This window comes from Bos javanicus, chromosome 16, assembly GCF_032452875.1.
Source record: "Bos javanicus breed banteng chromosome 16, ARS-OSU_banteng_1.0, whole genome shotgun sequence".
In the NCBI taxonomy this organism is placed as follows: domain Eukaryota; kingdom Metazoa; phylum Chordata; class Mammalia; order Artiodactyla; family Bovidae; genus Bos; species Bos javanicus.
The window spans coordinates 31,414,540-31,432,724 of NC_083883.1; the positions used below are offsets into that span (position 1 = coordinate 31,414,540).

The 18,185-nt window shown below is 35.7% G+C and overlaps 1 protein-coding gene across 3 annotated transcripts in view; it reads right to left on the minus strand.

Moving 5' to 3' along the window:
• CNST (consortin, connexin sorting protein) overlaps positions 1-18,185 on the minus strand; it is a 98,535-nt gene that overhangs the window by 15,067 nt on the left and 65,283 nt on the right. For all 3 annotated transcript variants that reach the window (XM_061382441.1, XM_061382442.1, XM_061382443.1), the window contains 6 exons: positions 16,771-16,801; positions 14,625-14,711; positions 14,081-14,195; positions 11,878-11,899; positions 11,606-11,702; positions 1,806-2,692 (listed from right to left, as the gene is read on the minus strand). In XM_061382441.1, the coding sequence (XP_061238425.1) occupies positions 1,806-2,692; positions 11,606-11,702; positions 11,878-11,899; positions 14,081-14,195; positions 14,625-14,711; positions 16,771-16,801 (1,239 nt within the window). The remainder of the gene's footprint in view (positions 1-1,805; positions 2,693-11,605; positions 11,703-11,877; positions 11,900-14,080; positions 14,196-14,624; positions 14,712-16,770; positions 16,802-18,185) is intronic.

Below are 18,185 nucleotides of genomic sequence, written 5' to 3' on the forward strand. Positions count from 1 at the left end.
TTAAGATGTACATAGCATAATCTCCATGGAGGAAACCTAGGAAAAGCTGACATTATGGGTTTTAGGAAGGACTATTCCATTTAGTTGTAGTACAGTGTTAATTCAACAGTAATTCCCCACCATAAATGGGGAGGAGAGACTCAACAGGAGTCTCTCTTAAGGCAGGGAGACTCAACAGGAGCTCTCTGTCCTTCTCCGCAGTTTATATTTAAAAAAGTAAAACTAGACCATACAACAAGTCAGCTTGATTCTTGAAAAGAAGCAGTTAGACAGTAGTAAAGTTCTGGTATTAAACCTAGATTTGGATATGGTTGTGACTTTGCTTTGATAATTCCCTGTACCTGAAGTCTGATGAAAATAAAGAGAAAGGAATTCTGGGTCCAGTGTTATACTATTAGATCTATTTAAAATCTTTTTTCTTTTTACTATTCTTAAAAATTATGATACAAAAATTATATATATACACACACACACACACACACACACATATAACATTGCCATTTTAACCATTTTTAGGTGAAACTATATTCATGTTGTATAACCACCACCAATATCTATTTCTAAAATTTTCATCACCCCAACAGAAACTCTGCACTCATTAAGCACTACTAAACAATTTTCAGGAAAAAAATTAAGAAGAAAAGTCAGTTTATGGAGGGTTGACTGTCAATGGCAATAAAAAGATCTAGTTAAAAAGAATGACTATTTTATCTATTTTGTGAAGAAAAAAATTTTAAAAATCATAGTTGATAGAGAGTTGACTATAAACTGCAAGAAAGCAAGCTAGTAACATGACAGTAATTATCTTAGAAAGCTCTCACAGAGTTTCATTTCCATATGTATTCTGTTATCTACTTTGGCTTGGCTACATTTCCATCTTCTACTTGATGGTTTTTTATTTCAGTGATAATGCAGAATCAGAAAACAACAGATACAAATTAAATTAAAAGGTTACTTAGAAAAAAATATAAGATGAGACAAGAAGAAAAGTAGTTAGCATCCTAATTCTCAGAGAAATAAACAGAATTAGATGGTAGCTCCATAAGGCTGGTAACAGTATTTGAAGTCAGTATTTGAAGGCTGAGTCAGTATTTGAACTAAGGTGGTCACACATCGCTCTTTCTACTAGGTCAGGCTGCCTTTCGGAGGTGCTGTAGTTTTGGTATGGTACCCGCCACCCTGGCCTGAACTTTAAAAAACTGTATTTTCAAACAAAGGATTTGGTCACTTTGATATTCTCTCCTGCCCTCTTTTTTGGTTTTGATTAGCTTAATTACTATTTAGAGAAACTTTAAAACTTTGAATTATTTGTAAAATTGGACTTAGTCAAGGAATATTTAGTTTGTTCAAACCTAGAGCTGATAAATCCAGTCAGTATTTCCAACTCTTACTGTATTTTAAAATGTTTCATTCATTGTTTTACTGTTTTAAAGAATTTCAAAATATATTAGTATTAAGAAGAAACAGTAGTATTTTATCTTATAGATGTATGACAAGAAACCTAAGATTTCCTTACAAGAATGTAACTAATCTTGTCTTGTTCATAATTCCCAGGCCTGCCGAATGAAAATTGTAAAAATACGAAAAATGGTGTATATAATACTTACTGGAGGCATGCAATATAATTACCTGAGGTATAAACATCATGACTATACATAGTGAGTCAAAGTTTATGCTAACTAAATTTCCCTGTCATGTTTGAGGCCAGAGAAAAATTCACAAAAGCAAGGCAATACTTAACATACATGTGCTTTCAAATTTCATTTTACTTTTAAAATTATATTTATATTAAATCTCAAATTTACCTCTGCAATCTCTATCCTTTTTGCAAGATCATCGAGAGAGAGACAGCTTTCATCAGAAGGCAGGTTCTCCTGTAGGCTATAGGATGCTTCTTCAGGAGAAAGATCTTGAAGGAAATCAGAGTCTTCCTCTTGGTTATCTTCGTATGAGAGGGAATCTTCAGTATCTTTTAAGCATCCTTCTAAAAGGCTGTTCAAATAGTCGTCTGTCTCTTTACTGACTTGTTCTTCCTTATCTCCCTGTTCCTCTGGGGCCATATACACCTCTGGAAGCACTGTACTTAAATCAGACACTGGATTATTTTCACAAAGTACACTCTCGGAACCCTCTGAGTCAGCCTGCCCCTGTGGTGATTTTCCATCACGCTCTGTGAGATCAGGTTGCTGCAGCTCATTTAATTCATTGTTCTCAAGTTGGTCTGTGGGCAACGCCTCAGAAGCATCCCGGAGTGGCAACCGGAGTTCCTTTCTTTGTGAGTATTTACCCTCAGAAATCAATGCAGGAGGTATATGGTCAGAGCCTGGTAAAATCAATGGCTCTGTCACTGACTGGCTGGAAACCTTAGGGTTCTTAGCAATGCGCTCTGTTTCGGCCACGTCTTGGCAGGCCTCTGTCTGAGCCAGCTGCAAGCGGCTGTCATCCTCAGGAGCATTCCCTGAGGAGTGGGGGCTGGACCTGCTCCCTGCCGACTCTGAGGGCTGGGCGTGGAGCTCCTGCGTGGCTTCAGAGCTGCAGAGTGGCTCCTCCGTGTGGCCCTTCCTTGCAGTTACCGGGAGGCTCCGGGGATCTGCCTGCCTGACCATCTCATTACAGCAGGGACTGCTCTCCGGGGTCTCTTCTTTATGTTGGCTTTCTTTTCCTGATTCCATGCCAAGACAAATTTCACTCTCTGAAGATGAAGAAAAACAAGTGGTTTTAAGATTCAACACGGCACTTTGCACAGAAGGGAAGAGAAAGGACATGAATTGTACGTGGGACACAGTAATGCTCTGCACCTCTGAAATGGATTCAACCTGTTGGATTATAGCATCTCTAAGTAGAGGAAATACTCTAAACATTTAGTAAGTAATCCTTTAGATATAAAAATTAACAGAGATTATTCAAAAACATGTTAAGAACAAGAATATATTGCTTAGTCTTCATTATAATTGAAAAAAAAAGTCATTTTTCAAAGGTTTAAAAGACATTCTAAACTTGATTAGCTGCATCTATTTAAACAAATATTTTAAAGTGTGGGAGAATTATTTTCATTATGTTTATGAAATATACTGTATCATATTGTAAGAAAAACAATACTGGTTCTGATCTTTTAAGGCTAATTAAGGAACATGCTGTGCTGTGCTTAGTCACTCAGTTATGTCTGACTCTCTGTGACTCCATGGACTGCAGCCCACCAGGCTCCTCTGTCCATGGGGATTCTCCAGGTAATAATACTGAAGTGGGTTGCCATGCCCTTCTCCAGGGGATCTTCCCAATCCAGGGATTGAAACCAGGTCTCCCACATTGCAGGCGGATTCTTTACCATCTGAGCCACCAGGGAAGCCCAATAATACCGGAGTGGGTAGCCTATCCCTTCTCTAGGGATATTTCTGATACAGGAATCAAACCAGGATCTCCTGAATTGCAGGTGGATTCTTTACCAGCTGAGCTTCCAGGGAAGCCCCTAAAGAACATAAATCTGTTTAAATTTATTTAAGCATCCTTAATAATAGCATCCTTAATTAATGTATTAGAAAATTACTTGTAACTTCTCAAGGGGAAGTAGTAACAGGCAGTGGTAAAAAGCAAAGCATAAGTCTTGGTACTAGGCAGAAATGGGTTTGGAATTTTGATATTTCTTTCAATTTCTATTTTAAATAAAATCAATGTAAAATACTTCCCTTTGATTTAAAATTAAACCATTAAAAAGTTTCACAAAATAATACTGAATGCATACATAAATTAGTAGATCAGAGAAGCTTGTTCATGATTCAGCTTTTGGTTGACTGTGCTATGTCACTTTAGTCACTTTCATTTCAGCTAAGTCAAAAAGTCACTGACTGTGATCCTATGGGCTGCAGCCTGCCAGGCTCCTCTGTCCATTGGATTCTCCAGGCACGAACACTGGAGTGCGTGGCCACGCCCTTCGCTAGGGGATGTTCCGGACCCGGGGATTGGACCTACGTCTCCTGCACTGGCAGGTGGGTTCCTTACCACTAGTGCACCTGGGAAGCCCTTTCGGTCGATCAAGCATTCCTAACTCCTGGCATGCTGCACTTCATGGGGTTGCAAGGAGTCGGACTCAGCAACTGAACAACTATCACAGAAATTTTAACTTTTTCTTTTATCATATATTATTTAAAAATGATGTAAATTAAATAATACACGATGGGCCAAAGGTTAAAATCAAGGATGCAATATAGTGATGATTTATACCTTTTCATGTATCGGTACTTCAGTAATTACCAATTAGCAATGGTGGCACATACCGTAACAAAGAAAAGGCAGGACTTAAATGTCATCTTCTGATTTCAGAGAATCAGGGAAAGAAACTGGCAACCTCAGCTCTGTACTGCTGAGTTCGTATTACCTCTCCTAATGCCTTAAGTCAAAGTCAGATGAGGAGAGGACAAGGAAAAAGAGGTCTCTTTTGGGGAGAATACAGCATTCTTTCTTTTGTCCTACTCCAAAGAATCACTTGGGGAGATTGTAAAGCTCCACGAGATGGTGAAGGACAGGGAAGCCAGCTGCAGTCCAAGGAGTAGCAAAGAGTTGGACATGACTGAGCGTTGAAGAACAACAAAGAATCACTCAAAATTGGGAAGACTGCAAAAAACCATTTTAATCCCCATTAGGTTGTCAGCTTCACCACTGAGCTTGCTGGTCTGCCTCTCTGTTAAGATGGGGGAGGTCAGAGCAAGGAGGGCCCCAGCCAGCTGCAAAGGGATCCAAGCTCTCCTCCCTAGGTTCCCAGTACCCAAAGGTTCAGAAGACAGCCCTCCAAACACATCCATAGAATTCAAAGAGTAAAGAGCATAAACACATGGCAGAGAGGCCCTCACATCAGAGGAATGGGTATGCTGTCTCAAGCTGAAGGTCAGTTACCTGAAGGACCACAAATGTCCAGGAAAGTGACTTGGAAGTGAGCTCCTCCGCACTTGGTCCTGCTGGCGCCACCAACGTCCCTATAGACTAGATTCAGGCCTATGCACTGATCTAGATAGCTCAAAAGGGAACAGACAACGCGCCCAGCCCTTGCAGAGCTGGTGGACAGAGAAGAGCTTTGAATAAAATGAGATTTAAGTGTTAAATTTGGAACAGAATAGGACTAAGTCATAAAGAATCAAAATGAGAGTATTTAATAGCTGTAAGTTACTGAAAAGTTAGGGAGGGAATCAGCCTGAGATGGCATTCTACTGTAACAGGGAAGAGCAAATTCTGGCTTTATGTTGGATCTGTTTCTTTTACTTTAACCTTTGCTTTTTATGCTTTTGTTATTATAATCACCGTCTACCACTGTAAGCAGGTACAATGGCCTGCCACAGGGAACCCTGCCCCTCCAACCTGACTGTTAAACTAGAGTACCTTTGTTCAGCTCACAGACAGACATTCTGACCCTGCTCACCTGTGCAAGGCTGCAGAAAAGAAATTAACATAACCCTTCCACAAGACTGGTTATTTCAGGAGATTTCTGCAAGACTTAGGACCTTTTTACTTTACTTCCTCACCTCCTTCCCCTCTCTGTTCTATAAAAGAACCTAATATCCAGGCTCCCATAAGACGGTTATTTTGAGACATTAATCTGCCATCTTCTTGGTCTGCCAGCTTTTTGAATAAAGTTGTATTCCTTGCCTCCAACACCTCATCTTTGATGTACTGGCTTGTCATGCGGTAAGCAGAGTGACCTTGGACTCGGTAACAATACAACCAGAAAGCGAAGTGGCTGACTGTAGTTACCAGATGAAACACAATCAATTTAAGTAGTTCCTAATGAAGCAAGATAGCACGTAAGTGGTGTGTAATAAAGACTATCATTGGTACAATGTATTATTTATAAAATACTAGCCTGAGAACAGTTGCTTCATTCCACTATTAGAAATAATATAAAATATAAAAAATTTAGTAATTTAAGATGTAAAGGGCAAAAATTTCAGACTAGATCAAGACAGTAGCTGTAATTTATGTGTGATGCCATATAAAGTATAAATGATGTTTTTAATACATATTCAGTCTCCAAATCAAACAAGACATATGCTATTTTATAATTTGTTGTATCAAATTATGCTTTTGGAGAAAAGCTTAAAAACCTGTCTTTACTGGTAATGCAAAACAGTCTTCTGCCTTAGTCTTCCATCTGTCTGATTCCTGCTCTCTAGGGGCAGCTTCTTTTCAATTCCTTTAGCTGTTTCTGCTCATATTTACCCTCCATTTCTAGAGAAGACTTCCATTGTTATCTATTGACTTTTCAGTTTTAGAGACCACCTACTAACTTCCTACTAAGGAAGAGAGTTAGTTCTCATGGTTCTTTAGATTCTTTGCCCCCACAGTGATGTTTTCTTTCCCCTCTAGCTCCCATTACAATTCAACATAAATCTGGGGCAAATCACTATTTAAAGTTTACAGTACTATGGCTTTGTAAGTATTATTCACAAGATACCCAGACTGCATTTTTCTTTCTCATTTATGCTGTTTTCTTTTGTGTTGATAACTGCCTCATTACTCTGTTAAAAATAATTTTAATCTATGCATCTTTGAACTCTGACAGATGGACAACTATGGTATATGTAACAACAGATAATCTTTCAGTTTTAAAACATATTCTTCTTGAGTCCCTGACCTGGAACTCCTTTCCAGGCTTGCTATACAGGTATTGTCCTGGAATTTCTTTTCCCAATGATCCTAGGAATTCATTTTGGCTCTATTTTGGAAACTTTGTTTTCTCTGAATCCTAGGTCTTCCTCTTTGTTTATTTTCTCTTATTTTAAGGACACTTCCTAAGAAAACGTACATGGACGGTAAACTTTTTAAGATTATTCGATCTTAAAGTCTTTACTCCTTCACCACTGACTAAAACTTCGGTTGGGTAAAGTTTTCTAGGTTAGAAATCCTTTTCTCTCACAATTTTGAAGACACTGCTGTATTATGTCTAGCTTCCAGTAGGGCTTCCTATTTGGTAGAGAGGGGATATCAAGGTCTAAATGCTTCCTACACAGCTTTTTAACTTAAATTTAGAAGTACTCTCTGTGCTTCCAATTCCCAAACCCTCTCAGGCAGAAATCAACCTTTTCCCCTGTAGACACTTAGTTTTTGGCTTCCTCTGGTATGTTAAGTTGGGGTTCCCAGGTGGCTCAGTGGTAAAGAATCCATTTCCAATGCAGGAGATGCAGGTTCTTATCTCTGGGTGGGGAAGATCTCCTGAAGAAGGTAATGGTAACCCACTCCGGTATTCTTGCCTGGAGAATCTCATGGACAGAGGAACCTGGTGGGCTACAAACCATGGAGTTGCAAAGACACAACTGAGCGACTGAGCATGCATGGTATGTTAAGCCAGTTGTCACCCATCCATCTGCTTTCCAACTTCCAACATTTTCTGGATGTCATATCTGCTGCTGGTTGGTTCCTTGCCAATTCTGTCCTTCTTGCTTCTGACTTTAAGGATCCCTTTGTGACATTACAATAGTATTAAAAAAAAAAAGTAGAAGTAAATGGTTGATCCACTATGTTTAACCAAAAATATATTTTGAATTTTCTATAAGCAGGTATCACAGTATAAACTTATTGCTAATGTATCTGTTAATACTAACATGAATTTCTGTTAACTTTCTTTCTTGAGCCCAAAGATCTAGTAAGGTAAGTCTACTAATCCCTATTGCATTGACTTAAGACACACTAAAAACAAAATTCTACTCTGATGAAATAACAATGGAATAACAGTCAAATGTATGACATACTTAATAATACCAAATTAAAGAGGTAGTTCTCAAATGAGAAGTTAGACTTAATCTAAGTTCTAACATGTGCTCTACAAACGCACATGCCTTTGAGTTACTCTCGCAACTCTCATTCTGCCATGAATTCTCTTTAGGGAAAAATTCCCTATGTTATTTATGGATGAGACTAAAGCATTCATGAATTAACATGTTTCTTATACTTTCTCAATATCTCACTAATTATCATCAGGTAAAAACATTTGAGTGATATCAGGCTTGAAAAAGAAATTTTCAATGTTAATATTTATTTTGGCAGATTGATGAAAAAATGTGCCTTCATTAAGTCTGAAATATTGATAATAGTATAAATGAGTACATCTTCTACAGAGATTAATGCAAAACTAAAAATGTATACACTTGGTCCTCAGGGAAAAAAAGGTTAAAAACCATAATGACATTTATAACTACTAAAATGACTTAAAAAAAAAAAGACTGACAATATTAAATGTCAGCAAGGATTTGGAGCAATTGAAATTTTCATATATTGCTGGCAGGGTATAAAATGGGACAACAGCATTGTAGAACTATTTTGACAGTTTCTTACAAAGTTAAACATGTACATTCCATATGACTCTGATTCTACTTTCAGTTCTTTACCCAAGAGAATTGAAAACATACCTACAAAAACAAAACCAAAAACAAACAACTTCCTATCAGTTTTATTCATGATATCTCCAACTTGGAAATTACTCAAATGTCTATCAACAATTATGTGAATAAATGAATTGTGTAAAGTTTAAAATGGAATACTACTCAGCAACAAAAAAGAATGTATTAATGGTACATTTAGTCATAAGGGTAACTCTCAGAAGAAAGTATGCTGAGCAATTCTATTTCTATTACATTCTAAAACAAGGAAAACCTATTGATAATAACAGGAAGCACTGGATTGCCTGGGAGTAGAGGTGGGAAGGACTAAGTATAAGAAGATTGGGAGAAAGATTTTGGAGTGATAAAAATGATCCATATTCTGGGGTAGTAGTTACATGAGTGTACACAACTGCCAAAACTCATCAGTTTGTACACTTAAAATGGGTACATTTTATTGCACGGAAACTGTACTTCAATAAAGTTGATTAAAAAGTGGGAAGGGAATGATAAATGGAGAACTCAGGACAATGACTACCTTGGGGCAGGGGAGTGAAGCAGGTGATGGGATAGAAAGGAACACAAAGGCAGTTTTAACAGGAGGACTGACAATAATCTAGTCCCTCTGTTGGGTATAAGGTTCACAGGTCTTCATTTTTTTAATACATTGTTATAATGTATATATGTAACATATTTTCATAAATACTACTTAATAAAAATGAATTAAAATATAATAAAAATACATGGGCTTCAAGGCCAGAAAACAGGGTTTTAACTTTGTGTTCTAATTAGTTCTAATTAGTTTGGATAAGTCACTTACCTTCCCTGAGTTTCTTAAAATGACTTAGCCTACCTTAAATCGGTTGTTAAGAGGAAAAGATGAAATAATATACATAAAAGTATGCCGAAAACATAAAGTAATATGTAAATAACTTGGAGACTTTAATCATGGTAGATTAATTAGAAAAGTAGGAGTTGGACGCGACTGAGGGACTTCACTTTCACTTTTCACTTTCATGCGTTGGAGAAGGAAATGGCAACCCACTCCAGTGTTCTTGCCTGGAGAATCACAGGGACAGGGGAGCCTGGTGGGCTGCCGTCTTTGGGGTCACACGGAGTCGGACACGACTGAAGTGACTTAGCAGCAGCAGCAATGAATAACACATAGAGAACATTAATGGAATACTAGCCATAGCGGGTGGTGATAACATGGGAGGAAGTGGTGGAGGAAGGGTAATGAGAGCAGTCAGCACGTAGATTTCTTACCTTGTGCCAGGTACTGTTCTAAACCTTAATGAAATTACTAACTTAATCCTCATAAAGATCCTATGAGGTAAAAATAACCCACATTTGGAGCTGAGCAAAGGGAGGGATAGAAAAAAATTAAGCAACTTGTCTATGGTCACACAAATGTTTTCTTTTGGCCACGCCATGTGGCATGCAGGATCTGAGCTCCTCAACCAGAGATTAAACCTGTGCCCCTGCATTGGGAGTGCAGAGTCTTAACACTGGATTGCCAGGGGAAGTCTCTTAAGGTCACACAAATTTAAGTGGTAGAGAGGATTCAAACCAGACAAGTTTGATACCAGAAACAACCACACACAGAGAAAAGCAAGTTACTTATTATACAAGGAGCTTAAGACCAAGACATATATAAAGAAAGAAAAGCAAAACTCTACACTGTAGAACACATAAGATATTAGAAACAAGGAATACGGGGTAAAACAACGGATTCATTTTGATATTTGGCAAAACTAATACAATTATGTAAAGTTAAAAAAAATCATTTAAAGTAATATTTTCATATTTCTATTTTTTTCATATTCTTTCTTACATTTCTCTGTATTTATTCATAGAATAACCTGTCTGAGTAGACTATGAGAGATTTGACATTTTTCTTTAAAAGATACTATTTTACCAGACTTGGCAAGATTTCTTTCTCTAGAATTTAGTTCACACCCTTCCCATAAAATGGTTATTAATGAAATGTCTGCACTGTGGAATCTGATAATCCACACAACTTCCTTAGCAGAAGTCTGCTGCAATTCAGTTAGAAACCAGAAGACACAGGTTCTGGTTGTGAGTCAAAGCACCAAGTAAGTGGCTTATGTGTGGTATCTCAGTTTCCCTGTCTGTGCCACTCATCCTGTGGCAGAGGCTAAGCTGGAAGTAGTGCCGAGCTATTGCTGGGCAGTGTCAGACTCAAAATTAGAATAGCCTTCTTCGCAATGTGCACAACACAGAGACATATTCACACCCAAACTAGGTGACTACTTTGTGATGTTTTCCCATAGGATGTTTATGAAGCTCATTATATTCTGATTTCCAACATAAAAATGACCAGAAAAAAGAGATAGGAAGAATAGAATATAGTAGGATTGACCTAAGGCAACCCAAATTTGCCACATAAGAAAAGAGGGGATAAAGTAAAGATCTGAGGGGAAAAAACTTAAAAGAGAAAAAGGCAAGTGAAATTGAAGGCATCATCATCATCATTTTATCTTTTCAGGCAACTCAGTTAAAACACATGATGCTGCCTGTTTAATATCAGAGTTTTCAGGCCCAGAAATATAAAGTAGTACTAAAATCATATACATGGAAAAACAAATACTCTAAAACACATTTTAAAAAATCTATCTTTAGTTTCTAAAGTTTTTATAATGAACATACATTATTACTATAAGAAAACAAATTTCTAAAACTCTTAACTTTTGATATAAGACACAGTGATATAAAACATAACTATAAATGCTTTAGAAATATATATATATAAATTAAAGTATACCACGTTAGCCAACAAAAAAGGAAGAGAATAAATTACTATAGATATGCTATCAAGATACAGAGCTTATCTTGATAATATCTAGATTTACAGAAAAAAATTTCTGGTAAAGTTTGTAAAAAAATTGTTGGTTTTTATACAGAAAAGAATGCCTGAATGCACTAAAACCAATTCGCTTTCACAGCTTATTTGCAGTCTTGTCATATTCTCTTAGATACATATAACCACCTACTGAAAACATGAAACAATTTTATGTTTTTATAAGAATTTAGATTTTATAATTTCTACTACTGGATATCTAAAAATAGGATTATATGACGTTAAAAAAAAAAAACCTTGCTTTGCTATTTGTCTAGGAGCAGTATGCGCAAAAAAGCTCCTTCACAGCAACTCAGATGTAATACTTGTAAAATATTATATGAGGCAGGCATTTTTAATGTCTACTTCTAATTTAAAAACATACCCAGCTCTTTGGCTGTAGCTCCTCTTTCCTTTGGATCTTCAGACACTATTAACTGCGTAAAGCATTTCCTTCCCAGGGACTTCTGGACAGCTGCTATCTAAAAAGTTTTTCAAAAAGAAAGAAAGAAAAAAAAAAAAACTTTGGGGGAAACTGTTGCATTAAGTTAGAAAGCTGAAAACAATTTGAGGAAGGTTTCATTATTTTCTAAACCAGTCCATACAACAAAACATGACACGTTTTTCCTATAAACATTTTCAAAGAAAATCTCTTACCTTATCTTTGGATAAAAGAGGACTGTAGGAAAAAAGAGAGAGAGGGGAAAAAAGAATTAAAAAAATATTATAGCAGCAAAAGGCTTCCAAACAAATGTCACTGAAACGGCTGTAAAAAAAAAAAAAAGAAAAGAAAAAAATACAGCTTCTCCGGATTCTAATATTAGCACAGAACATTTCCACTGCTGAAACATTACCACTGGTTCACACAGTTCAAAGTGCAACTATATCATGTGTTAATCTTAGATGGCCAATAACTAATGAAAAACGTCCAAAGAAGCTATAAATCCTGAGAGTCAGCAGGGGAAACAATGTCAACCTTTGCTAATCATGTATTTCAAGAGTATTTTATACATATTAAAATTTCAGTTTATGTCATTATCGTCTAAAGTTGATTATGGTAGAAGATAATTTTATTCACATTTTCCACAGAAAAGGATAAAAAAAAGACGTAATCTGTAAATATATTTTAGGGAACACTCAAGATAAAAGAATGTATACATTCACCAAAAAGTATACACAGTAATGTTCACAGCCATTTTATTCATAATGTTAAAAAACTGGAAACAATCCAAATGTCTATGAACAATATAATGGATAAATAAATTACGGCACAGTCATATAATGAATCCACATAGGAGTAAAGCAGAGCAAATTACCACTGCAGGTAGCAACATGTAACACAGACGTAATCATGTGCAAAAAAGCTAGATACAAAAATCTAGTCTGTGTGATAACATTTATGTAAAACTGCAGGACAGGCAAATACAGTGTTACAGAACTCAGAGAGCAGTTACTATCTGAGGGGATGGGTGCTGGCTTTGTACACAAATTAGGGTGCTTTCTGAGGGGCTGGACTGTTTTGATTCTTGGTCAGAGTATTAGTTGCATATATGTATCTGTACATGTAAGAATTCAGCTGTGTATTGTAATAGTCAAACATTTTGTATTAATTTTAGGTGTATAATTTTGGGGAATTATCAAATATAAGCATACAATTTTAGGTTTGGTTTACAATACTATCTACTGTTCACTAGTAGAAATTCTCTAGAGATGTGAAGCAATGTGACTGAAGACTAGTTTTTAAATTATGTGTTGGCACTAATGAGGACCTATTGTATAGCATAGGGAACTCTACTCAATTCTCTGTAATGACCTATATGGGAAAAGAATCTAAAAAAGAGTGGGTATATGTATAAAAGTATAACTGATTCACTTTGCTGTATACCTGAAACTAAAACCACATTATGAATCAACTATACTGCGATAAAAATTAAAAAAACATTATGTGTTGGCAAGTTGCCTTATATTTAAAAAGAGGAAAAAAAAGAAAAAGAGTCACGTCTATATTAGATTCAATAATTCTTTATTTTTAAATAATTAAAACATTTGTAACAGATTAAACAATTATTAGTTCCCTGGGAAGAGCAGAAAAGTATCTATATTCAATGTTTTGAAAGTAAGAAAACAATCTCCCTTATCTATCTTTAATATTCCATTATTTAAAAGTTTTACAAAGCCAAAAGTTAACCTATTTAACATATTAAAATTAGGTCATAATGCAGAATCCATAAAAAGACTGTTTTAAAAGTTCAAACTAACACAAGAAAATTGTACATCCCAGAAATCTGCACTAGTTTAAAATAATTATCATATCCCCTCACCTTTATAATTCTGAGTCTTCAAATAATAAATTAAAATATATATACTTAAGTGCTTTATTATTACTATGTTCAGTTTTAAAAATCCAACTCTTTGATACAAATCAAATAATTTAAAATTATCTGGTATTCTGATTAAATGCATTTGCATTCCAGTATCAGGCTACTCTTAAAAGTGTGTTTTTACTACAACATACAGAGACAGACATAGAAACACTGGAAAACAATTGTAATAAAAATCCTAACACAAATTTTTCCATCGGAATCACCTAACCTCTTAAGCAAAAATTAATTGAAATTAGAAGTTACATTAAAAAATTTCTGATTAGAAGGTGCTTTGAATTTTGTAAAACAGACCTTTTGCTAAGTTTTGTGTAAGAAACAGATAAAATCTGAGAAAGGAACCAAATCATTTTATTAATTTTAATTTCTCCAGTTAGCATTAACAAAACAAATAAGTGAATTCTGCATTTGAAATATTCAGTATTACAATGCTTCTCCAATATTCTATTCCAATTCATTGTAAACAGTCAAGTACTTACTCTTGATGTGTTGCACAAAATTTAGCAAGCTGTTCAAAATCTTCACCATTAAATCCTTTTTCTGAATTCCTCAAAGGTGTAACTGTATGTGGTTGTACAGTTTTCCATTTTGTTTCTAAATTTAAAATATTTGTTAGTCACTAGCTATTACAAAACATGTTTAGAAGGGAAAATACTTAACTGGCTCTACTGATAAAGATTATCATGCAAAATTATCTTTTCAGCCCAAAGTTAACACAGAAATAGCTAAGTGATTGTTTTTAAATCTAAGTATATATCCCAGAGACTAAATCAGCCAAGGACATCAGAAGAAATGAAAAAGTTGCAAGTGTTCTTTTCTTGGCACTTGTATGAAAAACAAAATACAAAGACAAAAACTTTCTTAAAATGAGGTAAACTTGCTGTAAAAATGCTACTTTCTTTGCAACACTAACTTGACTAGAAACATCTACTTCCTGACCTAGAAAACCAGGTCAAATATGTTAACTTTCTAGATAGCAACTTGTTAGATTATTGATAATTCTGCATTCTAGTTTGTACTCACCCCACTGTTCTTGAATGGCAGAAAGATTTGCGAGCAATTGCTCGTGATACAGTCGTTCGAGCTGAATGAATTTCATTGCTTTCTCATCTGAACAGAAAATTTAAGGAAAATAGGAATCCAGGCTACAGAATAATGTCTTAGATCAACTGAGAATTTTGAAGTTTATAAAAAACTGAGAGGGCTCTAAATAATTTTAAATTTAAACAAAAAAGTAAGGGTTTTTGGTTTTGAAGTAGGTAAATTTTAATGTTGCATATCATGCAGTAAGCTACCTGGTTTCTATTCTATCAGTAAACAGGAGACACAAAGAGAAGGTTTTAATGTTCAAGAAATGCCTGCTTGCTAATAATATCTCTAGCAGAGTCAATTAAATATAATTTAATTGGAAATAGGGCCCATATGGAATCCGTAATCTAAGTGTTCCCCCTCCTTTTTCTCTCCTTAAATTACCTTCTGTCAAGCCACCATGTTACCCTCTAGTCAAATGTTTGTTTCTGATTTCAACTCCCCGTGATCCTTATTTTTCACTGAATGCTTTTTTTTTTTGTAAATTAACTTGCCATAGTGATTTTTATAATTATGTGATTTGACTTTTTTTGGTAGATTTTCTTAGGAATTTCTGCCTTCTCCATCTGTATCACACATTTAGCATTATATGAGGTCAAGACAAGCTGTCCAACTGTCTACCTTCCTTTGGGCCATGTTCTAAATGTTGACCCAGAAAGAAGGAAGAGAAAAAACTCATTGTTTAGCTTTTTAGTCTTCCCATGGTCACTCAGAGGTGGTTTAGTTCTCTCTCTCATTTGTGTCTTAAATATATGCCAGGGATCATAAAATAGACCAGGGAGAAGCAGAGACAATTCTATTTTCCTCTGCTCATAACTTAAAAATATACCAATGTTTCTCACACTTTACTGAACATAAATGTTATTTGAAAATCTTGGTAAAATACAGATTTATGAGTCTGATCCCCAGAAGCTCTGATTCTAAAGCCCACGAGTTTGCATTTCTAGGAAGCTCCCAGGGAAGCTGATGTGCTCTGCACTGTACTACATCATACTCATCATTTGGGTAGTCCTAAGCTTCATTTCCTTAAGAATTTGATTTCCTCCAGACTTAGTGATGAACAGCCACTGCCCTAAGTTTCTACCACACTTTACTAGTTTACTTGATAGGGGTTCAGGATGACAACTGCTTGTCCCCCAATCTGTAGTGAAAATCAGTAAGGTTAGGAGAAAAAAGAAATCACACAAATGGGGAAATAAAGATACTTAGGATGAGTTCTCTCTAAAGTGTATATATTGGACCTTCTCTGAAAAAATAAAAACAATTTTAAGAGAGGGAAATTAAAAAATGGAAGGAATAAATCTTTCTTTTACTAAAGTTATGGGCTTTCCAGGTGGTGCTAGTGGTAAAGAACCTGCTTGCCAGTACAGGTAGACGTAAGAGATGTGGGTTCAATCCCTGGGTCTGAAAAATCCCCTGGAGAAGGGCATGGCAACTAACTCTGGTATTCTTGCCTGGAGAATCCCATGGACAGAGGAGCCTGGCAGGCTACAGTCCATTGGGTTGTATAGAGTCGGACGTGACTGAAGAGACAGCACAAACAAAAGTTAACATGCAGTCTTCCTTGACAACAGTTATTCTGTTTATCGCTAATGAAGAACTCTTCATTAGCAATAGATATAGCAAATTTTGCAAATTAGATATAGCAAATCTTCCCTTTGCTATATATATATATATAGCTATAATAAGAGTCATGAGATTTGCTGTGTATAATATGGCTGACAAACTCTACCATATGAATATTACTTGCTTTGTACTTCTGTTTAATTCAAAAGAAAACAAATCCAATGGGTTTCTATTTTTTTGCAACATGCATTCTCCCCTTCCTCCACACACAAATATTTAGATTTTGGTAAAATTAGAGCTTGTCCACAGGAGGTCAAAATTGGGTGGTTCTAGAGAATTTTCTGGAGTAACAAATGTCCTACATCTTGTTTTCTGAGATGGTTACATGGGTCCATGAAACAAAATCCAGTGACAACAACAGATCATACATTCATTGTAGGTAAATCTCAATTTTAAAAGTGGGCAGTTCACTAAGCGTTCTAGGCATTTCTTCTTGTAATTAAAAAAAGGATACAGTCCTCCTCCTGGAAATAAGACTCTGCTATCTGTTAAAAACAAATAAAAAACAGAGAAAGTTAAATTAACAGTTGAATAAAAAGACAAATTTGGAAGAAACCAAAACCTTGAAACTCTCAAAATCTTTGATATCAAACTAAGAAAACTCTTAACCATATTAGCCAGTTCAGAAAAAAATATGACTCTAGGCACAAGACACATTTTTGAAGTCACTTGTCTCAAGAAAAGCAAACACAGACATTCTTTGGTCTGTACACAATCTCATTCTTTCTATTCTATTTCAAGTCAAAGCAAACATCACTGATTCACTAGAGTTTAGAATAAGAACTCTAAAGAATGAGAGAGATGCTATCGAGGCTTATAAAGTAGAACATGAATGAAAGGATGGCTGTATCATGAACTAAAAAACTGAACTATGTCAGGTCACAAGGGATCTTAAAACCCATTGGTCTCATTAGTATTTCACAAACTACCTCAGGGGACACAGACTTTTCATTCTCTTTTGATATTTCAGAAAAGGACAGACCAAGTGCTACTAGTTGAGCAATGATGTTTGGAATAGATACAAAGTGCTGCATGGGATAAAGGGCACTGGATGGGAGGGCAAGGTCCAGGGACTCAGCCTCTGCACCCAGCTGAGGCATATCCCTTAGCAGATTCATTCTAGGGCAACTTTAAATTTAAAAATTCTTTGAGTCTAAAAACTTTGGAATCCTTTATTCAGATATAGCATTTATCAATAGAACAGTAAAACCAAAAGTATACATGGAGAAATATTTGCATGAATTGACTATTGTCATACTTAAAATACTTCATTAAGTAGTTTACACTTTCAGTTTGCCCTGATTTTTCCTAAGTTTCTAATGAAAAAGGTATTCTGTTTATGGATCAAGACCTCTACTTTCCAGGAAACTATCAGTACAAAGAGCAGTAAAATACCAGTCAAACCTATAAATCAGAAATAAAAAAGGAATGTTTTTTTCTCTAAATCCCACAGTGGAAAAAGTATAGTTTTAAAGGAAATAGTTGCCTAGCTTAAAATTTATTCTATATATCTAATATTCTTCCAGGAGCAAAACAACAATATAGATGGACCCAATCACCTCTCTGTAAATTGTCAGCTTAATCAATTAGCTTTCAGACTTCTGGGACAGTTCCAGTCCCATAGGTGCAACCATAAAGACAGGATCATGAAACCCAAGGCCTCAAAAGTAAAAAGGCACTTCCAGGTGAAAGGGCAGCTTGAAAAATAAATACACAGGGTGCCTTCTCCTATAAAAACCTACTCCTGACAAGTCGAGCAGGGTAAAAGAAGGTGTGATTTTCTTTGATGCCCCAAATGTCTAAATCCAGGAGGTAGCTTGGTAGAGCAGAAAAACATGAAAGTTTGAAGGTGAATAATCTGTGTTCTAG